We start from the raw sequence: 26,467 nt of genomic DNA, 5'->3' as shown, positions 1-26,467 counted from the left end.
AAGACCTACAGCACAATCAGTTGATGGCAGGTTTTGATGACACAAGGCCACTGCTGAGTTCTCTAAGACAGAACTGTCTACGGATTTGTTTGAAGGTTCAGAAATGTTATTATTACCTAGAGTTGCTTCATGAGGCTGTCAAATTCAGAAGAGACTGATGGAAATGAAACCCAAGCTTCTATTCAACCAAGAACTCAACACTTTCCTGCACTCCATAGGAAAAAAAAAAAAAATCACATCAAATTGTTTGCAGTTCATGATTGTAGGTCCTGCTCAGTACCAGGTTCTATGTTGAATGCTTTACATTCCTGGTAATGCTTTACAATTCCTCCTGGTAACAGTACTCTGAGATGAGGATTATTATCATATCTATTTTATAAATGAAGAAAGTCACACTGAAAGTCACCATCAGATTGTCATCTTGCTGCAGGTGGCTTCTACATCACTGTCTGCATCCTTTGGTGTTAATGCTAGTGAAATATGCAAATTTCAGGAACTAAGAGAAAGAAAACAAAGGGAAGAGACCCCTAACCCCAGTGCTATATATAATGAGCTCAACTGGTATTTAAGCCAATAAAACTTATCCAGAACTTAGAATAACATAACACAGAGATATAACCCTGATAAAAGTTGCTCTCAAGTCCATTCCTAGGTTCCTCTCTCACAGGCTGTAGACAAATTTCTAGACAGTCTTATTAAATAAGAAACACAGAGCCAAATACCGGGGTGCAAGCTGTAGAGATCAGAGAAATAGTGAGAGCCCCCAGCTAACCTTAGCTCACCACGCTGCCATCGCTTCCCCAGAGAACTGAACCAGCTCCTTCCTGTCTAACCTGCGCCTTTATTGCCTTGCTGTTCTGCCTTCTCATTGGCTCTAAGCCCAGCATCACTGCCTGTCTATACAGACCTCCAGGTCTCTACGGTTGGTACTGGGATTAAAGGCGTTTGTCACCATGCTTGGCTTGTCCTTGAACATGCCATGTGATCGGATTAAGGGCATGTGCTACTGCCTGACTTTTGTTTACGGCTGGCTATGACCTCTGATCTCCAGGCAAACTTTATTTATTAACATACAAATAAAATATCACCACATTTCAGCACAAATAAAATATCACCACACAGACTCTTATAGGTCTCTAGCTCACATATTCCATGACTGCATATGGGGTTGGCTTCCCTAAGGATAGCACATAGCTTTGCTTTCATTTTTCATGTAGCTCAAGCTCAGGACATAACTGAAAATGGTCTTCAACTTCTGGTCCTTCTGCCTCTGCCTCCTGAGTGCTGGGATTAATAGCCCTTCCCTGACACAGTAGAGTAATCAGTACTGCTGATCAAAGCCATGGTGTCACCCACGCTAGGCAAGTGCTCCATCAACTGAGCTATTATGTCCCCAGCCCCAAATACCCACATGTTAAGAACACACCCTCCAGCCACATCTGGAGTTCCCTTTAAACATTACTCTACCAGTTCATGTCCATAAGTTGTCCATTAGATATCATTAAAATACAAAGCCTTTTAAAGCTTGGGAGGTGGCTGGGTGGAGAAAGTGCTTGCCATTAAAGGGTGAGGACCCGAGTTCAGAGCCCCAGAACCCACACAAAGATGGCCATGGAAGCACATGTCTCTAACTCCACTGCCCCAATAGAGATGGAAAGGAGATGGGGAAATCCCTGGAAGCTCCAAGGCCAGCTAGCCTTGTGGACACAGTGGCAAATGCGAGACTGTCTCAACAAGGTAGACGGGAAAGCCATACACACACACACACACACACACACACACACACACACACACACACACGAGGCACAAGGGCGGGGCAGGGGTTTTAAATTTTCTAAATACAAAGCTTTTAAAAGGCATCTGTGTGAAGAAATCCCAACAACAAAGAGACAGGTCTGTTTATTCAGTGGAGCATCATACTCTGCTATCCGGCCAACTCACCAACTACTCAGATTTCTATTATTCCTAACCATAGCTTTTGAACAAGACAAAACACACATGGGTTATTTCTCCGGGCTCCTTTCCCTGGTAGCTAAGGCAAACACAGATGGTGTTAACTGGGTTTCCGGTCCCAACAGTGCACAGACTGTCCCCAAACCCCAGATATCAAAGCCAGGATGTGCTCAGAGGGGTTTTAGGTGGGTCTAAAAAGAACAGAAAAGAGAAGAGGTAGTGATGGGTTTTAGGGGTTGTTTGTCAAGTAGAGGAAAAAGTAGGAGGTTGTGAGCACGGATTCTGAAGGCACTAAAGACTTCTGTAATCCCTGCCTAGGAGCACAGCACTTAATGTCACCGAGGTTCCAGGATGGCTTTAGGACAGCCAGTGTCACTAAGAACTGTCAGTCTAGCTGTTAGAAATATTCCACAGCAGGCTTCATCATGTGTTCATTTCAAAACAACAATAGTTGTTACTCATGGGTTATGTTACAGACTTAAGGAGCATTAAGAAAAATACCCCAAATGGATGGGTCTGGAAAATATTATATTAACTGAGATGAGTCAGACTCAGAAATAGAAACATCACATTTTTCTCTCATATGCGGACCCTAACTTGCTTGTACATATGTATGTACGCATGTATGTAAATAAAGGGATATGGAGTGAACACAGGCTATGAAAACAGAAGACCAAAAGGAACAAGGGGTGTTTTAAAAAAAAAAAGTGAGGTAGAGAAAAGGTCCCAGGTGACATGAAAGCAGGAAGGGACAAAGGGAAAGTGGACATGGAAGAAGAAGGGAAAAGAGAACCCACAAAAACCAACCCAGCTACCACCCAGACCCAGAACCAGGGGTGAGCCACCTTGGAGTCCTGGTTCTGGGCCTGGGTCCTGAGAACAACACCTGAAGTTGACCGCTGTTTTCTACATGCACACACATGCACTACATACCTGAACACGAACACCTCCCCACTCATACACACAAAAGAGAAGAAGAAAATACGGTCCATAGATACAACGGAATTCTACTCAGCCTCAAAGAAAAGGAAATCAGGACATTTTCAGGAAAATGGGTGGAACAGAAAATCATGATTTTAAGTGAAGAACCCAGACTCGGAAACATAAATCCTGAGTGTTTTCTCTCTTACACAGATCCCACATTTAATTTTTATGTATAAATGTGGATGTGGGTAGGTGGGCAGTAGTCACAAAACTAGAAAGAAGACCATGACTCGGGGGAAGAGGTCTCAAGGGGAAAAAGGGTGGCAGATGGGGCTACTATGGGGAGGAGGGAGACTGGCAGGGGGAGCACAGGGGGGGAGCATCAGCACTATGATGAACCCCCTACTCTGGATGCTGATTTTAAAAATTCATACAGCACAAAGGTAGGAGCTATCAAAGCTATGAGAGAGGGCTCCACGGAATCAACATGTCAAAGATATCTTCTACCCACCAAGAAGAAGATAAAGAACCAAAAATATCAAGAGTTGAGTGAAGTCATGCTGTGCGTTTCCCACATGTCTAATATCGGTAAGAAGCCCAGGAGTTTGGCAATATCACCCATTTAACAAAAAGAGAAGAGACAACCAAGAGATGTCATGACCACAGCAACTTTTTTTCTCTCTCTCTTTTTTTTTTTTTGGTGTGTGTGTGTGTGTGTGTGTGTGTGTGTGTGTGTGTGTGTGTGTGTGTGTTTCGAGACAGGGTTTCTTTGTGCAGCCCTGGCTGCCCTGAAACTCACTATGTAGACCAGGCTGGCCTCGAACTCACAGAGATCTGCCTGCCTCTGCCTCCCTGGCATTAGGATTAAAGGCGGGCAGTGGGGCCCAGCTCACAGCAACTCTTATAAAGAAAACATTTAATTGTGGTGGCTCACTTACAGTTTCAAAGGTTCAGTCCATTATCATCCTAACAGGGAGCCTGGCAGCATGCAGGCAGATAGGGTACTAGAGTTCAGAGTGCTACATCTTGCAGGTAACAGGAAGTCGACTGACACATTGGACGGTATCCTGGCATAGGAAACTTCAAAGCCCGCCCCCACAATGACACACTTCCTCTAACAAGGCCACACCCACTTCGATGAAGCCACACCTCCTCCTACTAGTGCCACTCCCTACGAGATTATGGGGGGCAATTACACTCAAACTACCACAAGTGGTATTTGACCCCTCACCCATGCTCCTGTAAGCAAGCCTAACGAAACAACTTGGGTGTCAAAAAAAAAAAAGACACAAAGGCAGAAGGGGGCTGGCTGGAAAGAGGAAGGGGCTCAGCATAAGTGGAAGGGGACAAGAGAGGATAAGAATGATCTGTTACACACACACATGAAAATGTCATAATGAAGCCCATCATTTACAATTAATATATGCTAATAAAATCATCATAAAGAGTGACATTTAAACTCTGTCTCCATCATTCTCTGTCCTATAAACATATCATCAAGTGAGTTTGAAATGATCACATGAAGTCACTCAGCACAGGATTAATCACACTCATGAACGTAAGCTTTGTTCTCTGGCTCCTTTATCCTGTTAACAATTATTGGGAACCCCAGGAGATTTCTATCTATCAGTGTTTACTACAGCACAAATTAACATTTGGACGTTGTTTTTTCAACACTACGCTATCAGTGCATTTTCAAATAATAATAAGCCTGCTGCATGTGAACTTCAAACTATGTCAGGTTGATCGCCTCCTGTGGCTTCAGTCTCCAGCCTTCCGCTCCCAGGAGTCATGATACCACAGTGAGTACGTGACCATGCTGCTTTACACCCTAGTCTCCCACCTCCTCTGACTGGGAAGTGTGAGTCTATCCCTATCCCATCCCCCTAGTCAGCCCCTTTGTCCCTCTAGCTTCTAATCTTTCATCCTAGAACTCCATGAAATTTTGTTTTCAATTTTAACTTCTACAGAATGACATGGTTGTACAAACAAGAGAAGCTACTTTGTCATGCTTAAGAAAAACAAGGAGGGGGAGGGAACTAAACTGGCCGCCATTAGCCTAGCAAAACTGACCTAGCCAGGGTGATACCAGTAGGTCCTAACAGTCCCACCGCACCCGCCCCTGACACTCACACTCCTGGAAAAAAGCCCCACTGTGGCATGATGAAGTGATTCCTACCTCCCACAATGGAGATGACCCCTCTTCCCAAGGGCCAGAAGGTGCTTCAGGTGTGAGGCTTTTGTGACCCTAGTAAGCATGCGCCAGACAAATTAGAAGCACAGACAAAGTTGGAGCCATGAGCCTGGCTTTCTCTGTGTTAACAGTTGCTGTCTCGGTAGAACCAACAGCTGCCAGCTTGGGTCTGGGTAGAACACGGGTCAGCTGGGCCTTCTGGCGGGCCTGGTGATATCTGTAGGAAAACCAGACTCCCTGAGAGTTCCCAGTCTCCATCTAATAGAGTTACGGCAACACCAGGCATCAGATCAGCATTTCTGGCACTCTAGCCGCCTTTCCTGGGCAAGTGTAGCAACCACGCCTTGTCTAAGAAGCCGCTCTTCACAGCAAGTGGAGACAATCATAGAAAATCACTGGACACAAAGCAGACGTGAATGGATCCTGGGGAGCCCAGCCCCAGCGGATACATCTGTGTCACAGGTCCTGCATCTATGGCTCAGGGAACATGGTGGAAGAAGGGGCAGAAAGAGTGTAAGAGCCAGAGTACCAGGAAGTCTGCTGGGAAAGTCTCTCCTAGAAACAGCTTCCTTCGTAAGCAAGACCAGAACAATGGCAATACCAGTGAACATGCTAACGTGGAAGAGGAAGATTTTCAAAGTCCCACCCCTAGACAAAGAACTTCAAACAGCTAATGACTTCTGGGAGAGGGAGTATTAACCTCTCCTAAGGATTAACCTCTCCTTATTGGTTGTCCAGGGCAGAGTGGTCAGCCCTGAAACCATAAACACACCACCAACAAAAGTAGACTCACTGAGTTTTGTATATTTGCACACCCACCAGTAATACTCAAAGAAATAGAGGCTATCAACTTGAAACTGGGGAAAGGGTCCCTAGGAGGGGATGGAGGAAGAAAGGGAAGGGGGGAGAGGGGTGTCATTCTATTTAAATTCAAAACATATTTAAAAATAAATCAATAAAAATGTTTACAGTGTATAGATCAGCAGTGCTTCCCCAGTGGCCAAAGCTGCCATGGCCAGGGCACCTGTTCTGAGAAGCAGGCTTGGCCTAAGAGCGAAAGTCTCTTGAATTTCAATCTTAACCACAGCCATCTTCCTGTGGCGGACCAGGAAGTGGGCAGTTCCATCTGCATGACCCATACTCCCATTTCATGAAACATGAGAGTCAAGCTCCCACCCCTCTTTCTGGCTGGGGAATTGGGGCTTCTGTACACAGCAGATGCGAATGGGCATTTCCAAGTCACAGAGCTCGGATGACTCCACACAGGAGGTAAATGCCCCAGCCCTGGTTGTCTCCCCACTGGCAATGACTGTGGTCACATTCTCTCAAAATCATCTAAGCACGAATTAATCTTGTCCCAGCAGGTGTTAGCTTTTCATAGAGACAGCTTGGACTGGCCCATCAGGAGGGACAGTGCACTGACATCTTCTTCTGGCCAAATAAGCACTTAGCTTCCTGTGGTGTCAAGGACCTTGAAATAGCCATCCTGGACCTATGACACCAGCTCTACTTTGTTTCCTCTAATCCCAGTTTTTCTCTTGAAGGGATCTCCAAGGATACCAAATACTGCAGTGGTACCCCACATCTCTGCCACACGCTTCTTCCTGAGCTTCCTGGAGCTACAGGACAATTACCAAACTATAATCTACTTTTTACAGATCTTGGGGATACAAATTCAAACTCAGAGTGCCAGCAGGGAGGGTTCCCTCTGAAGGCTGGGTGGGGATCCAGTCCAGACCCCACTTTCAGTGTCTGATAGTTTCTGGCAAGCCTCATTTGACTTAGGGGCTGGATAACTACACTCCATACAACCTCCTGCTCTGCGTGTTCATCTCTTCTCTTATAGAGACACCTATTACATTTAAGTCAATCTGAAAATGGGATGATCTCATCTCAAGATGCTTGACTGTAAGGGTCATATTCACTGAGTCTTTGTGGACCTTTGAAGGGAGAGAATTCATTCAAACCAACCTCATCTGAGAGAATGAAGAGGCCAGCTCTCACAGGAGAGGACAGGCAGAGACAAAGAAACGGTTTGCCTCTGACAACCAGTCTGTCTTGATCTCTCAACAATCTACACGCCAGGCTTGACGATCGGAGACAAACTGGCATAACATTAACAAAAACCAAATTTGCCCCTAAAGAGAAAATAAAGAATTGGCATCTCCTACTTAACCAGATGCTTCAAGATGGCCTGTTTGTTACCACAGTTGAGAATATGGTTACCCTAAGACATTGTCTCTGAAACCCGTTTCCTATTACCCCTCAAAAGGAAACAGAGGAGTTGATTAGAAAGTTGGACACACTCTCAGCAATAACTACAATATTGTAATCACTCACGGAAAGAGCCTTTCTAATAGATGAGAAGAGAGAGAGACTGAGGAGATAGCTCATCAGTGAAGTATCAGCCTTGCAAGGGTAAGGGCCTGAGCTCAATCCTCAGAACCTATATGTTAAAAAGGCTGTCATGGTGACACATACTTGTAGCCACAATGCTGCAGATTCCTGGTCTTCCTGGCCAGCCAGATTAGTGTCCTTGGTGAGTTCCAAACCAGCAAGAGACCTCATCTTTAAAAAGAAATGGTAACACCTAACATTGTGTGGCCTTCCTACACATACACACACAAGTGCTGGGACACCTCCACAATACACATGCACGTACACACACAAAGAGAGCATACTCACCTCAGTGCCTGGAACTGAAAAACATATGGATACAAATTAAATGGAAACTTCTCCAAGGATGAATGGTTTTTGTGGTCATTAGTAACGTTTATCAACTTGACAGGATCTAGGAGACATACCTCTGGACCTGTCTGTGGGGGATTATCTTGATTAGATTAGTTGAGGTTGGATGATCCACTCTTAAAAGTGGGTGACACATCCCATGGGCTAGGGTGCTAGACTGGATAAAAAAGGGAGTGAGGTGAGCACAAGCATCTCTCTCCCTCTGCTTCCCAACTGTAGGTGCAATGTGACCAGCTGCCTTTAGACCCTTCCATCGTGAGGAACTGCATCCTGGAATGGTGACCCAAAGTAAGTAAGCTCCTCTCTCCTCTCTCTCTCTCTCTCTCTCTCTCTCTCTCTCTCTCTCTCTCTCTCTCTCTCCCCTCCCTCCCTCTCTCTCCCTCCCTTCCTCCCTCCCTCTGCATGTCTCTCTCTCCCTCCTTCCCTCCCTTTCTTACTTCCTCCCATTGCTCTTCCTGAGTATCCTGTCACACCAATGAGTAATTATTACATCACTGATACAGTGGCAGTGTCCTGTGCAGAGAATGAGTCGATCAGTCAACTGAGATGGAAGGACAGCAAGATATAAGGTCATGCTGCTGGTGTTCACGACGTCATGTTAAATTAAGCTCCCAAGATGTGTATTAGGTTAGATAGGCATGCTCCTTAGGGAACATAAATGTCTACAGATTTGCCATTTTGATATTTGCTCTGGAAAAACATCCCAGGCTCAGGGAGCAAGGATAAAGGGTGTGCAGCACTGAGCCAGAGTCTCCAGGCTCATCCTCGAGATGTTTCCCGGGAATGGACAAAGGCCATGGTGTTCCAGTGACAACTCAGCTTGTTGGAAGCAGGATTGCTAGAAGGGATTTCCAGCCCCAAGGGTCTTTATCATGTGTCTGGATGGTTAGGTGCCCTAGATGCCACTACAGGGGAGAGTCATCAGGGGACAACTCCTTCTACTAAAGGTCAGACTGCTGCAAGAAGCATGGCGGCAGTGGGCCAAGGGCCCGCTGGGTAGTCAGTTTCCAGATGTGTTAGCATCATGAAGCACAAAACCACCTCCAGATGTCCCATCCCTATCACCCCCCATAAGCCATTCAAACCCAATTGTATCCTCACATCAGCTAAAAATTATCCCAGGATCCCTGGGTCCTATTCACCCCGAAAAGGAAGCTAGACAATTAAGTCAATTAGATGCTAATATTTTCCAGAAGCCCCATAATCTATATCCATGGCTTCCAGAGGACTTAGCATTACTCGGCAGACACTGAGTCCCAAAGGCATATAGACATTCAGGGCCATGTGTCTATGGCAACGGGGGGTAACAAGGACAGGACAACAGTGTCATCCTTCATCCAAAAGACAGTTGCCATTAAACAGCTCTTCATACACCCAACTCCTTTTTGGAGACATGGTTGTGCCTCACAGTGCCTTGTAATCAAGTGTGAGAGAGAACCAACAGGGAATCTGGGACTTGGCCACATCAACAGGAGCCAAAATTGAGAAGAACTTATCTCTAAAACACCTTAAGGTGTGGCTTTTGTTAAATGATATGAAGTCCATGAAAGATTTGCACAGGTTTTGAGAAAGTTATCAAGAAAAGCACTGCCACTGTGGATTGAAGGGCATAGAGACTTTTAGACACTCCAAATCCTGAAAGAAAAAAAAAAAACTACTAAGTTGCAGGACTGGGAAGATGGCTCAGCCAGTAAAATGCTCTCCAAAGAAGCATGAAAACCTGTGTTCAGTCCCCAGAAGCCACATGGGAGTGCTTGGCATGGTGACATGAGCTGGCAACCCCAACACTAGGGAGGCAGAGATAGGTGGATTCTTGGGGCTTGATGGTCACCTAGCCTAATTGGTGAGCCCACGATTAGTAAGAGGCCCTGTGTCTCCAAACATGGACGACAGTTCCTGAGGAATGACAGTGAGGTGGCTGGCTGGCCTCTACGCGCGCACGCGCATGCATACACACACACACACACACACACACACACACACACACACACACACACACACACACACACACACACATGATCCCTCTGCTCTTTTGACTACTTTTTAATTAATTTTAACTTAAGTGCATAGCAATCACTCCCACATCTCCAGTCTGGCTTACATTGATACTTCCTGATGTAGCCACTCAACGGACATTATCTCCTCAGGATGCAGCTCTCTTGTTCCCCTGTTCTAATAGTTCTCACCATTTTTACTAAACAGTGGTCAGAGCTTGTGGCGTGACTGTGTAGACATCCCCTGCCTGTCTGGGGCTGGACTATGACTGCCCTTCCCCTCTGACAAAGCTCTAATCAGCTCTCTGTCTCTCTTACCTCGTCTGTCAGCTTCATTGCATCAACCCCTTTCAAATGTCACACCGGTCTTTCTCTCCAAGTTCCTCTCCTTGTTTTCTTGGCGTCCAGAGTCTTCCTCTCTGCTCCAGTCTGCACTGGTTCCGCTCTAGGCCTACCACGTACTACACTACCTCACTTTCCTCCCGAGGGGACATCACTGTTTCCTGGATCCTGTGTCTTCCATTCTCTTGCTTTCCCTTTTGTTTGTCTGGAGCGTAGCCTCAAGCAGCTTTAAGCCCAAGTAAAATGCATGAGAAGTGAACTTCAGGTACACAGAATTCTAAGTTGAAAATTCCCTTCCTAAATCTTTAAATGGTTTAAAATTGCGGGTGCACAGGCACACGCATGCCATGGTATGCATAGGGAGGCCAGAGGACAACTTCGTGGAGCCGGTTCCCCCCTTCCACCATTGTGTAGGTTCTGGGTATTAAACTTAGGGTGCCAAGCTGGAGTGGCAAGCACCTTTCCCCATGAGCCCTCTCATGAGCCCACTCATCTTAAGAGCACTGCCCCACTGTCTTTTCACGGTTACTTTTGAGGAACTCAATGTCACTCTGAAGGTTAATCATCCAACTAGGATGTTCTGAGCCCACTGTGGGCTTGGAATGTTGTCTGCTCTGTACTCTTCGTGCTGTGAACACTACTCAAACGTATTTTGACGAGGCTCTTTTTCATTTTGACGAGTGCCCAGCAGACCATCTCCATCTCAAATTTGTTTTATGGTTGGAGATGTAGCTCATTTCATGGAGTGTTTGCCTAGCATGCCTAAAGTCCTAGCTCCAATCCTCAGCACTATATAAACTGTAAGGGTGAGGCACAGCCCTTAGCAAGGACAGGCAGGAGGACCATTAGTTCAAAGTGATCCTTAGCTACAAAGCGAGTTCAAGGCCAGGTGGGATACATGAGACTGTCTCAGAAAGAATGAACCAACTTGTAAATTATATTGTGCTGTTGAAGCCTGTCTCTTCTAAAACCCTGTCCTGGGTCAGGCTGGTGCCCTGGCTTACAGCTAGAGGTGTTAAAAACACGACATCCTTGCAAATGGTTAGAAGGTAAATCCTTTCCAACAGTTATGCAACGTTTATCCCATTGTATAGAAATACCTGTGGGAGGAATCTGAAGCCACAAGTTCACTCATGCAAAGAAAGCTCCAACAGGAACTCCTCTGGCTCCTCCACTTCCATAGGACCCTGGTTTGAGGACTTGACTTGCTCTCTCCATCAGGCTACTCCAGCTGTCTCTGCTGGATGCTGTGAGCACCCGCTCTGATGAGGCCTTGCTCTCTGTCTTTTCCTTTTCCTCTGCTTCTTGGTACTTATTCTTTTACTTTTGCTGGCTATACACTCTCACTCACTCAACACTGCGAGTACAGCTGCCACAGATCACATGGAATGATCCAGAAACTGGAAACATCCTTCAACTGAAGGTATAGCTGCAAGCTAATCAGGGGAGAATACTGACTTGGAGGGATTTTCTAAACAGACAACAACTAACCACAAATGTCAGCTGTAAACAGTTAAACTCTCAGAGGGGAAGAAACGTAGGAATCCGAACAAGTGAATAGCACATGAAGTGTGGAGATGAAAGGGGCATGAATGCAAAGACAGACGAGCTCGGCTCCAAGATGACTCACACCACAGTCCACCTGCATGCTTCTTGTTGAGTCAGGAAGCCCACCTGTTTGTCTACAGATCACGTGGTCCCGTTCCCATGACACCCAAGACCGGAAAAACTAGAGGCAAGTAAGCAGCCTGGCAGTTGCTAGGGCTGGAGCAGGCTGGGGGGTCAGTTATAAGGAGCAGCCTGCCCACCGTGCTGCTTTACAGAAAAATTTCCGTTAACAGATGTATTAGGAACCAGAGAAACACAAAAACATCCTGACAACTCCCAACTAAAAACCTCTGAACAAAAATTAAAGGAGAAACAGGTAGTTATGAGCTGGGGATGCAGCCTAGTGGTAGAATACTTACCTAGCACACTTAAGGATCTAGGTTCAACCTCTAAGAAATAAAGAAAGGGAGGAGATTAACATAATCTGAGAAGTATTTTCCCTCGGGTTGGACTATAGCTCAGTGGTAGAGTGCTTACCTAGCATACATAAGGCCTTAAATTCTCTCTCTCTCTCTCTCTCTCTCTCTCTCTCTCTCTCTCTCTCTCTCTCTCTGTGTGTGTGTGTGTGTGTTTTGTGCGCACACACACACACACACACACACACACACACACACACACACACACCATCTGAAGTATTTGGTAACTATAAAAGGAAACATGGTAATTTTAGTGAAAGTCTTGTGGCCAGAACTTTAACTAAATGATGGCTAATATCCCCCAGTACCCCAGGGTGGCAGGAGTTACTCCCTGATACCATGCAGGTCACCTCTGAAGACATTCTCCAAATATCATACAAATTCAGTCTAGTCAGGGAAAAATATCAAAAACACCCAATGCAAGATACTTTCTAAAAAGCAACTGACTAGAAATGTTGAAAAGTAGAACTCTCCTAGGTTTGAAGAAACTAAGCAAACAATTGAAGTCCGGGTTGGCTTCTGGAAGAAAAAAGGGACATCAAAGGCAAAGACTATTGAAACAGGAACAGACTCCACAGCGCTGGGTCTAAGAATAATGTCCGACAGTGGGACATGATGGTAACATAGAAGAAGGCTGGGTGAAAAGGATCTGGGCAGACAAATGGGAAGCACTAGAGGGAACTGAACTCTTAGGGGGAAAGAATGCTCTTGGGTAGAGTTCTAAACTCTGTTTCTAGGCTGAAGCTCTAACTTCCCTGTGGAGCGACACACCAAAACCTGTGCTTCTGGCGGGAACCCAGAAGCGAGGTCAGGATACTCACAGCCACTGGAAGCCAAGGCATAGCCCAGAAAAGGAAGAGCAGAAACAAGGGGTATAAACCTTGGGCGTTAGCCAGCTAGAAGCTAAGGCTAAGCCATGACGCCTCCATGTATTGAACTCCAGAAAAGGTTAAAGATGTGAAGTGAGATTGGCGTCACTCCCTTAAGACTAGTGGTCTCAATTCTTCCAAGTTAGTTATCTGCTTGGAAAAAAAAAAATCGCTATTCTTCAAAGGAATATACACAAATCCAGAGTTCTCATCATGTTTATTCAAGATAACAAGGCAAAACCCCCAAATTGTATGATATGAAGAACCAGGAATAAGCAACCAATTCTCAAGAAAAAAATTAGAGTCTGAGACCAACCAGATGTTGACATTTTGAAATGAGAATTTTATGACAGTTATAATTATGCAGTGATGTTTAGAAAAACATGCAATAAATGGATAGGCAATCTCAACCAAGAGTTTCTCCAAAACAAATAGAAATTCTAAAAGTAAAATCAGTTTATAAAAGAAGGAAGTTACCAAGAGTGAGGAGAGCTGCTAGGAGCCAGTAAACTAAAAAATTGATCAGTTGAAGCTATCTACTTGGAAGAACTTTTTAAAAAGGCAATTGTTCCATGAGCAGCCTGCCCATTAAGATTATAATAAACATATACAGAAGTAACATGTTTCACAGACAGAGAGAAGGTGGAATCTTGCTGTTACTGGTAGGAACAGAAATTACTGAAGCTTTTGTGGAAAAGCTCAACAGTTCCTCAAAAAATTAAACAGCAGGGCTGGCGGGACGGCTCAGAGAATGAAGGCACTTGCTGCCAAGCCTGACGATTGGGGTTCAATCCCAAGGACCTACACGGTGAGAGAACCTACTTACCTAAATTGTCCTTTGACTTCCACATGTATGCCCCATTCCCCCCAACACAAAAATGTTAAACAACAATCTGACCTTACCAATAAGATCCAAAAACAGATACTCAAACAAATGTCCACAATAGTGTTATTCACCACAGCACCAACGTAGATACAACCTAAATGTTCATAACTGATAAAAAACAAGTATGCTATCACCACATGAAAGATTATTCAACCATGAAAACTAAATGAATTACTGAATGGTCTTCAAAATATTATGATAGTATCAGGAAAGATGCCCAGTGGTTATGAGCACTAATTGCTCTTCCAGTGGATCTGGGTTCGATTCCCAGTACCTGTATTACACGGTGTCTCCTCACAATTTGCAACTCCAGCTCTAGGAGGTCAAACACCTTCTGGCCTCTGCAGACACCAGGCACCCATGTGGTGCATGGACACACTTGCAGGCAAAACACTCATACACATAAGAAAATTTAAATATTATGCTAAGTGAAAAAGCCAGACCCTAAACTACACCTTGCATGATTCTGCTCTGCTTATGTGAACTGCGCAGAGCAGAGCATGGAGATGGTGGGCAGCCCAGCCATCAGGGAGGAGGGCACAGAAGTACTGCAGTGTCTTCTATATCCCTGGACTGTATCTGTTTGTGCTGTCACAGTCTACCAGACACTAGCTGATAAAGAGAATTTCTCGTAGTTCTGGAGCCTGGAAGGCACTAGCATTCAGGGAGGACCTTCTTGCTGCATCGGCTCATGGTAAGAAGACCAGAGTCAGAGACAGGGCCAGAGAGAAAAAGCACAGGCCTGGACTTGCCCTTTCATAATCAGTCCACTCCTGCCGTGACAGCATCACTCCATTCATGCCTGTCAGATCCTCAGGCCTGTTCGCCTACTGGGCACCCCACTGAATGCTACTGGAGATTACGTTTCCAACACATCCTGGGGGACACACATTCAAACTGTAACACAATATAAGACCTGGGAATATCCAAGTAATGATTCTTCCTAAGTATGGACTCCATATTCTCTCCATCAAAACCAACATTCACTTGCTTTTAAGAACCTCACAGTGTCTGTTTTGTGTGGTAGTACAAAGGGTCTACCATATGGAAACCCTTTAAAATAAATGCAAAAATGAAAGGTGTTGATGAGACCATCATAAAGCTAGGGAGTCATGACTGTTTGGCTCCAAGATAAAGACCAATGTCCCAAACACTGGAGTAGAGAGAATTGAGATTTAAAGCCACATTTTCATGGCACCTTCTTGAGGCAGACTCTGTCATAACACTGTTACAGTAACTAGAAGCTCACAAGGGAAAACAATGCCTCGGGATTCCCATTAACAACCTACATACATACAAGGAAATAATCCAAAGTGAGCTGTGGACCTAAATGGAGGCGTCAAGATTATAAAGCTCTGAAGAGAACATATTTTGGGGGGAGGGGAGCTTGAGGTAGGAAGTAAGAGATGAAGATGATTCTTTAGATTACAAAGACAATTTTCTTTTGCCTTGCTATGTTGATGAGGCACATCTTTGTTCCCTGCATTCAGGAAGCAGAGGCAGACAGATCTCTGAGTTCAGGGCCAGCCTGATCTATGTAACTTTCAGGCTAGGCAGTACTACGTAGTAAGACCCTATGCAAAAACAAAACAAAACCCCTTCCTTTTCAAGGATGTGAATTCTGTAATGAACATGTATCATAGTCATAAAATAATTAACGTAACTTCCCTTTGCTGCCCTCACTGGAGATCCTCAGGACACTGCTTATACAAAGCTGTATAGTGCTTTGCCTTCATTCTGACAAGTATTTACAGGGAGGAGGCAGTAGTATACAAAGAACTAGACATTACATTGAAACTATCTCTTAAACCTCTTTGAACCCCAACATTTTTCAGGTTTTGCTTACTAAGAGATTCATCTTCAGATGCTACAAATGTCGTGCCTCTAAACACAAACCTACTGGAACCACAAGACTTCTGGCTTCTTCAGCTCAGATTAGCTAAATAGGAAACACCCTGGTTCCAGATGATTCCAGATGTGGCGGGACCTAATTAGCTGTAAGAGTAAATCCCACAGAATGCAAATGCTTTGCAAAGAAAGGACCCCATGGCAGCTTTAAAAGGCATACAAATTATTTCCCACTCTTCTGAGAAGGCTCTGTGACTGCTTGGCCAGCAGGGCATGATGAGAGGGATGCTCTGAGATTCTGGAGCCGGCCTCAAAGGATGGGCAGCTTCCTCTTCCAGCTGCCATGTGGAGGCCAATGAGGAAGTCCTGTGAGGAGGAAATGGGACATCAGGTTGAACTCCAGGGCAAGGCCAGCATCAACCTGGCCAGTTCTGCTCAAGTGTGTTTGTTTCCCTCCTTGAGAGATCCCAAGTGGCACTGGAGGATCCGACGGGATATTCCCACCAATCTTGTCCCACGCTGCAGACTGGAGAACAGAATAAATGGAATACTGTTACAGTGAAAGCCACTGGAACAGTCCCCAATGTCATACACCCCTAGACATAAACTTTCTCAAGACTGCAGCCTGACAGCACCCCCCACATACCTCAGAATTCAGTGAAACATGTAACTCCAAAGGCCACGGGGTCAACAAAAAAGAAACCCAGCCAGGCTCCCGCAGCCTTCACTGCATATTTATTAGGGACACCCACAGTACACACTCTCCCACACAACCATCAAGGGCAAGATCACACTGCTCTGGGGAGTACCTCTGCTGAGTCTGTTACCACTTTGAGAGAGCAAATCATCTGCAAAGATGAACATTTAATTCCAATGCCTCCACTTGAATCTTGCTGCTGGAGAAGGAAGAGGTATGGTTCAGCAGGGCCTGGAAGCGGTTTTGGAGTGTTTTTAACTTTGAAGTGGATCAGAAGTCTCCATTGTCTGGCTGGACCAGTTTATAATTTTCATATGCAACTTTTCATATTCATGTTTCATTTTTTACATCTATGCACAAATAGATGCCGTTTAAAAAAAAAAGAATAACACACTTGCTCACAGCTAAGTTCAAAACCAATCAAGAACCACAGCTTCCTGGCAGGGAAAATGAACGTGTGCTGCCCTCTCCTGCTACAACAGTGAAATGAGAAATAACCAGGAGAGGCTGAAGTGAAATCTTCAAAGGGAATGGCCACGTCATTCTCACTAGACTCCAATCAAAAACCAGACGACCACCAGAAAATGTATTGGTAATATTTATATTTGAAAGTTCCCCATAGATACATGAGGTTTAGATTACAACTTATTTACAGTAAGTGATTTTTAAAAAAAAAAAAGAGGAATGGGCTGAGAAAGAAACTAGAGAGAGGGGAGGATGGGGAGAGAGGGAGGAGGGGAGGAGGGGAGAAAAGGAAACCTATGTTCACAGACATCGTCATACGGGGTGCTCGTGTCCAGGAGATACTACGGCCGCTCTCGTGCACAAGCGGCAGCACAAATTAACATTCCGCTAAGCTCAAGGTCTGCTCCTCTTCCTCGAGACGCACAACCCTCCTTTCAGGTTCTCAAAACCAAATGTAGAGGAATAGAAAATGCATTGCTGACATCCTTAGTACAAAAGTCCTTTATGGCTCATTCCCTAACTCCACTCAGAGAAGCAGCTGAGCCAGAATACAAAAATAAAGATATCCATGTGCAAATAAAACATCACCGATCACATCTGCTGCCACCTTCCTGCGACAGGTGACCGTCACTTCGTGGTACTGCTTGTAATAACGTCAAAGGAGAGAAGCTCTTCATTTCCTGGGCCAGGGTCAGTGCATCCAGTTAAAAGGGAAAACAAAGCAAGAAAAAGAAAACCTTTGGAATACTTCATAATGCCGATACCAGCCTCCCAGCCTCCCAACTCCCTATCCCTCACGCCCACAAAGACATAAAACAGCTTTGAAAGCTCTAAGTATCCTTTACTTCCCTTTCCATAATGTGACTGAGCCTAGGGCTGTGTGTTCAGCACAGCAGGTGCGATTCCAAGCACTCCCTAGGTCTGTCTCCACCCTGGACTGTCTCGGGCACAGATAGGAGGTACAGAATCACATGACCCTGCCACCTAGGCAAAGAGCCCAAGGAGGAGGAGCTTGCTCTGCTCCTGCACATCCAGTCACATTCAGGGGATTATTTATTTATTTTTTATTTTATTTTTTAAAAAAAACAGTCAATGTCAGGAAGAACAAAATATAATCAAAATTGCAAAGGACAGTAAGTAAACAATGAAGGAGAGCCACCGGGGACAAGGGCACAATGAGGAGTGTAGGTCTGATCCAGAGGAGACGGTCACTTCACCCACACAGCTGTTGCAGGCCTGTGGCCTGCACATCATTCTAACTCACAAAATTTAAAATTAAATTTAATTTTTTTCTTCCAAGGACACTCTTCGTCCCATCCCTGAAACCAATATGGTAGGGATAAGGTTGGAGTGGTCACCACTCACTAACTACAATATTTGCTATTGAAAAAATATATTTATATATAGTTCTGGAAACTATGAAGCAAACAAAATAGAACACAGAGCTGAGTTCGTCACAGGTAACTCACAAGGAGCCACAGCAGGATTGCCCAGGGAGGGTCAGACAGGAGGCTGCTGCACACGCAGCAAGTATGTCCTTAAATATGTCACGTAGTGTAACAATCAGGTTACCTGGGCTAGCTTCTTGTCACCACACACAACATGACAGATGCCACATTGTTGCTTTCAGTGAAGAAGGAAAATGAGTGTTTTTTCTCCCAAGTTGCCCTGTGAGTTTAGACAGACAGCTCTAATCACATCTTTCAATAGTCTAAAGCTAAGCTTTATTCTTCTCAGTTGGGAATGATCAACAGACAAAACAGACAGAAGGGGGGCGCCGCTCGCCCTTAGCTCAGAGGACAAGGGCGTGGTGCGGAGAGAGGTCCTTACCTCTCTCATCTCAAATGAGCATATTTCATCCCAAGGGGCACAGGTCACGGCAAGCAAAGTTTATACTATCAAAGATACGTGTACTGAAAATCGAAAGGAAAAGGCTAAAATAGAGAGAGCTAAAGAGAAGATGGGCTCCGGGTTTCTTTCTTAGTATCAATGTGTGAACTTGCACCTCTGCCCAGCACTTTCCCACATGGAATCCTCCTTAATAAAAGCCCTATTCATTCCACTGAAGCATCTTGTACTTGGAGGTCACACACCTTAAAAAAAACCAAAACACTATGTTTCTTTTTGGGAATCAACAAAGGCATTTAAAAAACAAAAAACAAAGGTACCTAGATGAAAATACCCATAATTAGCTTACTTTTATATACACACTGTGGCTGACAATCTGGAAACACTTCATAAGTGAGTAAGGTCAATGGCTTTTCCTCTCCTTTTTCTTGCAAACAACAAAGCTGCATATTCTACTTTACATTTAAAAGGAAGGAAGAAAATATACAAGCCCATATTTATACAGTATTTCTACTAAGAGCAACAACAGTTCATGTGTTCATGTTAGCTATGATCACGACTCAACACATGAACACAGAATCGGCTCTACTCCATGAACACTGCTGGACACGATGGTCCGGGGTTATCGGCTCACTGCTGCCCTGTCTTTAACAAGCAAAGGCTACCCAGGAAACAAACCCCACAACACGAATTTGTCAGTACACAGCAATGCAACCACATCAGGCCAATACGTACTGCACACCAGTACATCAGCAGTTTGCCTACCCAAGTAAGAGTCTTCCTTTACTACAGAGCAGAGAGCCAGTAAGATACATCTACAGTATAGCCCTAGTTTGGTGTTCTGTTTTTTCTTAAACAATTTGGTCACAATGCACCTTTGATATAAAAGCATTTTTTAAACTTTATTATTAATACTCAGGACATTAGGAATTTCCAGATTTTTTTCAGTAGCATTTGTAGAACCACTTTTGGTAACAAATACAGTAGTTAGGAATATGCATCCATATCAGAATGCATAATGTTGATCCTGAATCCTTTCTGGCTAAAAACAGGGCTGGCGCTGTGATGAGCTATGGAACGAGAATCTACAAAAAACACTGGAACATGTTTTGTTTCTCCCAGAGGCTGCATCCTCTTTTGCTGAAATACTTTGTAAGTACATATTAGAAAGTAAGGCAACAACTCCAAACAGTTCGTGCTGTTTGCTCAACTGGGTTCCCAACTGGATGCGCAGTCCTGGTGCTCAGCTTCATGGTTCTATCACTTAGTGTTCTGTCTTTCTTACTTCATAGGGTCGGAAAGGATGTTTCTCTGACATTTCTAAATTGTCTCTGGTCTGGATGCACAATGATGTCTGCAGCTAATGCTGCAGGTGCTGAAGCCTGCGCGTCCCGCTGCCTGTTTTCAAAGGATTCAAGACATTGATTTGGACTCACCATATCTGATACGAAGCCCAACATTCCCTTCGCTACTATGCTTATCACCTCTTCTTTTTTATGCTTATCATCACCTTCTTTTTTTACTCCTAATCTGAAAACTAAAGGAGTACCAGGAACACCTGGGCACTGGGAAGATGTTCACCCAGCAGATACACTTCACCAGGGACCTCTGTAATTCACTGCCCCATTCCACGTGAACATTCGACTCATGAAGATGTGCAAAAGGAAAGGATGTCAAATTACAGTCAAGTTGTCCAGAGGAGGGGTGTTGTACAAACTTATAAAGAAATGACAATCTTTTCTTCCTTTACTATAAATACATTTAACAGCTTAGCAGAAAGACAAGCTAAATTTAAGATGGTTCACATTTGAAAATTGTATCATACTCTCTGCTAGTGATAAATAAGGAACTCCTGATAATGGAATTTTAACATAGCAATTTCACCAACAGATCTCTGAAGACCTTTTGTTTTGTTTTGTTTTGTTTTAAAGAGGGTTAGAACAATGATTATGTTTGCAAAGTTCTGAGAAGTCCATCTACTGTCCAAACTTTGGATTGAAGTCCTTATGTTTTCCTTTACTTAGAGACAGGTATATACAGTGCTGTTGTAATAATGAGACAAATGTGAAATCTACTGTAAAGTTGCACAATACAGAAAACTGTTGCTCCATCCTTCTACTACATAAGCGTGTGACCCCATGGGTTAGTGATGTCGTGGTCAGATTGTTGTTAAGTTGGAATTATCCCATCACGCCTAAGACCTCTCTTTAACTCCAGATCCTCCAATTTTTTCCACAATTCTTCACGCTCCTTTTCTTTCTTTTTCTCACTGGAGGAAGAAACAGAGAACAACGTAAACAATTGAGAGGGGTTGGTAAGACTGCCCAACAGAAACAGCCTTTCCCTCACAGAGGCCAAGAGGCTCTGAAGCAACGGGCAGCAAGCTTCTCGGGGTTTCCTTGGGGGGTTTTCCTCATGTGGGTTCTACTTGACACTCTCATGGACACACAAGCAGTACTAATGAAAGCAGGACTGTCTTAAGATTTCCATTAACAACACCCCTTTTTCTGTAGATACAGTATAAATTAGAACACAGTGCAATGACTGAGAAAACTGGAGATGGCTTCGAGTATCATCTATCTTAACACAAAAGTGCCCGGGGCTCTGAAACGCTCAGGGTCTTGTTAGAATACAACCTCCTATTTGTTCCCAATCAACACTCAAAAGAGAGGCTGGAAATGACATGGGCACAAATGGACAAGATAAGAACACACACTTTCTCCTTTCATCTGTGTCTGTTTTTCCCATACAGTGTATACTGAAACTAGGTCATTTCTGAAAACACATGATCAACATTTATATCTTATAGTATATATTTATATATTATAACACATAAGAATATATTAATGATCTACATGAAACTTTGTGGATACAGGTATTATGATGTATTAAAATTTTAAGTGAGCCTTCAAACTTGGTTAAATACCAATTTACCAGTGATTTCCGGAACTCCAGACCACATTGTTTGGCAAAGTATACCACAATTGGATAAGCCAAAATTGGTTCAACAATTTAATTTTGCCAAAGACATTTGGAAATTTCAGTATTGTTTTAAAACAAATGCTTTAATATCAATCAAGTAGGAAGTACATAATCAAAGAATATAAAACTATACTATAAATTAAACACATTCACACTTATTAAAAATATTCATCACATGAATTCACATCTACTAACATAATTCATTTCATTACCTCTGGCTTACTGAAATGAACTGGTGAAAAGTAGAGCCAGATAACATTGTGAATTCACAATTTCATAAATTCAAACCGTTCCTAAGCACAGGAGCTCTGCTGCTTCAGATTCAGGAATTTGTCCTTGCATATCCCACTTTAGCAACAATATATTCTTTATTCAGAGAAATTAATAAGGATAATGTAAACTCTGCATTATTTTAGTAATCACCAATACTTTGAAAAGTTATATTAAATTCTCTGACAATAGGAAATAGGAGCTGAAGAGATGACTCAGTGGTTAAGAGCACTGGCTGTTCTTCCAGAGGACCCAGGTTCAGTTCCCAGCACCCACATGGCAGCTCACAACTGTATGTAACTCCAGTTCCAGGAGATCAGACATCCTCTTCTGTCCATTCCCTGTAGGTACATGGCACACATACATAAAGGCACACAAACACATAATACACAAACTCATACACATAAAAGAAGAATAAACTCTTAAAAAGAAAATCCCAAACCAATAAAGCTTCATTTTCCTTGAACTAAAGAACAAAACAAAACAAAAACCTTAAAAACAAGTCATCTGACATTCCCATTCCAATTGCAGAGCTGGTGAACCACACAGTCATCTCTATCTGCACTTTATAGTTAAGATTCTGGCAACTGAGACCTTGTTTACTATGACTGCTATCTTCGGTGCAATCTGCACAGTGTGGATCTCAGCAGCATAATGAATGGTCTTCAAACATAAGCTCTTCAAACTTACGTAATAATTTTGAACTATAACAACTGCATTTAAGGGCGTAAGGGGCAAGATTAGAAAAGTCTCCATTCATTATGCATTATTTTTTATTTTTAAAAATTAAGTTGGAATGTATTCAGAAAAATATTTAAGGTGCTGGAGAGATGGCTCTACAGCTACGAGCCAAGGGCTACTGTTCCAAAGGACCAAGCTCAGTTCCCAGCACCCACGTGGTGGCTCGCAAATGTCTGTCACTCCAGTTCCAAGGGCTCCAAACTCCTCTTCTGGTCAGGCACCAGACACACGTGTATAGCACATACATATACACAGGCAAAGCATTCATACACATAAAAGATCAAAATAAATGTTTCAAAGGAGATTTTAGCATGTGGTTCCATACTCATACAGTTGAGACAGGAGGATCACTTGAAGTTCAAGGCTAGCCTAAGCTACAGTGAGACCCTATACCTCCTCTGAAAGGCAAAAAGCTGAACAAATATTTTAATAAAGAATAAAACAGAGGGAGATAGAGGCTGAAGAGGCCACACCCTAGAGTGGGTATGATTCTAGAAAGAGAGTTGCTGGCTTCCAGACTCTAGACTCTTGGTTGTAAGCAAGCTGCTGGGCAATATCCCTTGTTTGTTTGACAGTAGAATCTGCAAATAATATCAGTCTAAACAAATGTTCTCAGGGAATGCTGATATAAGTACATGGACGTAAGTTCTACAGCTCATATGGAATTTTAATGCCTCTGACTTCTTCGTTTGGCAGAAGCAGAGAGGAAAGAAAGGGTTTGGGAACTTTTATCAGCTCATCGTGTGGCAGTTCACACTGCCCTAAACTGCAGCTGGCATCATGACATCATCATCTTCCTGTTGAAGCTCATCACCCAGTTCATCCCTCTACAGTATGCAACGTGATTTGTCCTGTGTGTCCTTTCTTTCTCCAGATGAACGTATACGGAGATACCACCCTGCTTCATACTGACAGCTTTATTTTTAAAACTTACAGTCTCAGCTTAGGACATTCTCGTCATCCCAAAGAAGAAATCATGCTGCCCACTTCTGCCTCCAGCCCCTGGCACCCACTGCTCTGCTGCTTCCATGGATTTTCCTTCACTGGCCTTTCATAGAAATGCAATTATATACTGAGAAACAATAGACAGTTCTCTTTTTTTGTTACTGCATGTAGCCCAGGCTGTACTCCCGCTCCTCATACTTCCACCTCCCAAGTGCTGGGATTACAGATGTGCACCACCACATCTGGCTCCTAAAAGTCTAAATAACTCTGATGCATTTAGTGCTACCCTTATTTTTCCAGTTTTTTTCTCTGTCGATGGGAATTTTAAGACTTCAGCACACTGTAATGCTGGGAATCTTGTCAAATTCTCCTCCCATTTCATTTTACATAGCACTAGTGTTGGCACCCATATGTAACAGTGTTAAAGGCTTACTCCACCCACCATTCTGATTTGTAATGCTTCAAAAATCTGCTATGAACTGAAGCCATCAACTTTCTGTCATCAACAAGTAAAACCTCATATTTGGCTCTTCCATCACAGCCCCAAACACCCATGTTCAATTACTAATGAACAGTTACTATCACTTCTGTGGCAAAGCCAATACTTGGATCTGCTCAGTACGACTTTCTAATAATGCATATTTGCCAAAGTATCATTCTTGTTTTTTTAAAAAACAAACAAATAAATAAAAAAAACTTTCATTGAAGAAGTCCATTCACTATTAACCACCTTAACATTCTAGCATAACAGTTCAACCTCACAGTTCTATTCTCGTAGTCCCCCTAGTTAATTCCATCTATTTTCAAGTGATTCATCTATTTAGCTTAGATAACCAAAGATCACAAAACAACTTCATTGGGGAAATTCATTAAAGATGAGTCAATTAATTTGAAATAAGACCGTGTGTGTGTGTGTGTGTGTGTGTGTGTGTGTGTGTGTGTGTGTGTGTGTGTGTGTGTACACAGTGGTCCTGAGAATCGAGCACAGGGCCTTGCCAAGTACACTCTGTAACTTAATTATACTGAAGCTCCTTCAATATTCTTAATAAGATTTTACCCAGATTTAATCCCTGTTTAACTAGAATAATAATAAAGATTATAGGGATCTCTGTTGCCCTAACAGATAAGTGCTGTGTGTATACTGTTTAATGATTCATTATGATATTCTAATGTGCCTTTAGCTCCCCCTCCCCTTTTGAAATGGGTGTTTTTTGCCTGCACGTATGTCTGTGCACTATGTGCACGCCTGATCCTAAAGGAGGCCAAAAGAGCATGTCAAATCCTTTGAAACTGGAGTTACAACTTTTGGGAGCTGTTGTGGGTGCTGGACTTGAACCTGGGTCCTATGGAAGAGGAGCAAATTCTCTTAAGAGCTGAGTCATCTTTCCGTTCTCCCTTAGTCCTTTTAAAAAAATAACTTTTCAAAGATTTTAACTTAACTGTAGGGCAAGGAGGGTCATTATAAATTGAGTAATTTTTAACAATTGATAATATTATGAATTAACAGTTATTTAGGTTTCAAATGTAATACAGAATTGACATTTATCTCAATGTTGTAACTAAAAACAATGTTGTAGTTAAAACCATATTCTGTGATTAAATTGTTTCCCATAAACCATATCCCTGTAACCTAAGAACAATCTCTGCCATGGTCCTTGGTCCTCTGTTCCCAAACCTTCCTACTCATTGCCCTTTTCCTCAGTAAAACACAACTAACACATTCTAAATACGACAAAGCAAAGAAGCAAAAAAATAACAGAAAACATCCTTCTATGGGGTTCAGCAAAGTCCACGGAATGAACATTCCCAGTCCTATTCTCGGACTCCTTAGGGTCCACCCTTTAGGACCTACAGAGTCAGCACTTGCGTCCTCGTGATCAGAGTCAGGCCAGAGAACCAACCACTAAGAACTCCGGGCTTTTCTTAATCTCTCCATTCCATCTGTGGGGGTGTGACTAGAAATGGCCCCCACCGGCTCACAGATTTGAATGCTTGGTCATCAGAGAGTGGCACTATTAAGAGGTGTGGCCTCGCTGGAGGAAGGATGTCACTGGAGGTGGACTTTGAGGTTTCAAATGTTCCCACCAGGCCCTGTGTCTCTCTCTCTGACTGCTGCCTGGGGACCCAGATGTAGAACTCTCAGCTGCCTCTCCAGCACCATGTCTGCCTGTGTGCTATAACGCTTCCTGCCGTGATGATAATGTGCTAAACCTCTGAAACACAAGCAAGGTGTTTTCCTTTATAAGAGTTACCATGGATGCAACAGAAATCCTAACCAAGAAAACATTTTATACAAAGTTGAAAATACTGGATTAAAAATAAAACTTGGCCGGGCGGTGGTGGCGCACGCCTTTAATCCCAGCACTCGGGAGGCAGAGCCAGGCTGATCTCTGTGAGTTCGAGGCCAGCCTGGGCTACCAAGTGAGTTCCAGGAAAGGCGCAAAGCTACACAGAGAAACCCTGTCTCGAAAAACCAAAAAAAGAAATAATAATAAAAAAATAAAACTTGAACCGGGCATGGAGGTGCACACCTTTATTCCCAACACTTGAGAGGCAGAGGTAGGTGGATCTCTGAGTTTGGGGCCACCCTAATCTGTAAAGTGAATTCTGAGATAGCCAAGGCTACACAGAGAAACCCTGCCTCGAAATAATAATAACTGTTATCATCATCATCATCATCATCATTATTATTATATAATATAATGAAAATAAAATGGGAGTGCCATGTAAATAAAAT

General features: G+C 43.5%; 1 protein-coding gene across 3 annotated transcripts in view; it reads right to left on the bottom strand.

Annotated features, from left to right (window-relative positions):
- Nucleotides 1-13,248: 13,248 nt before the first annotated feature.
- Nucleotides 13,249-26,467, bottom strand: part of Ppp2r5e (protein phosphatase 2 regulatory subunit B'epsilon) — a 162,643-nt gene continuing 149,424 nt past the window's right edge. For 2 of the 3 annotated variants that reach the window (XM_052739578.1, XM_052739577.1), the window contains exon 14: nucleotides 13,249-21,061. In XM_052739578.1, the coding sequence (XP_052595538.1) occupies nucleotides 20,962-21,061 (100 nt within the window). In that variant the 3' untranslated portion in view covers nucleotides 13,249-20,961. The remainder of the gene's footprint in view (nucleotides 21,062-26,467) is intronic. The other variant, XR_008218529.1, reaches the window with a different exon arrangement.

This window comes from Peromyscus californicus, unplaced genomic scaffold, assembly GCF_007827085.1.
Source record: "Peromyscus californicus insignis strain IS unplaced genomic scaffold, ASM782708v3 Scaffold_15__1_contigs__length_86483966, whole genome shotgun sequence".
NCBI lineage: Eukaryota > Metazoa > Chordata > Mammalia > Rodentia > Cricetidae > Peromyscus > Peromyscus californicus.
This window is presented reverse-complemented; position numbering and strand designations above follow the sequence as displayed.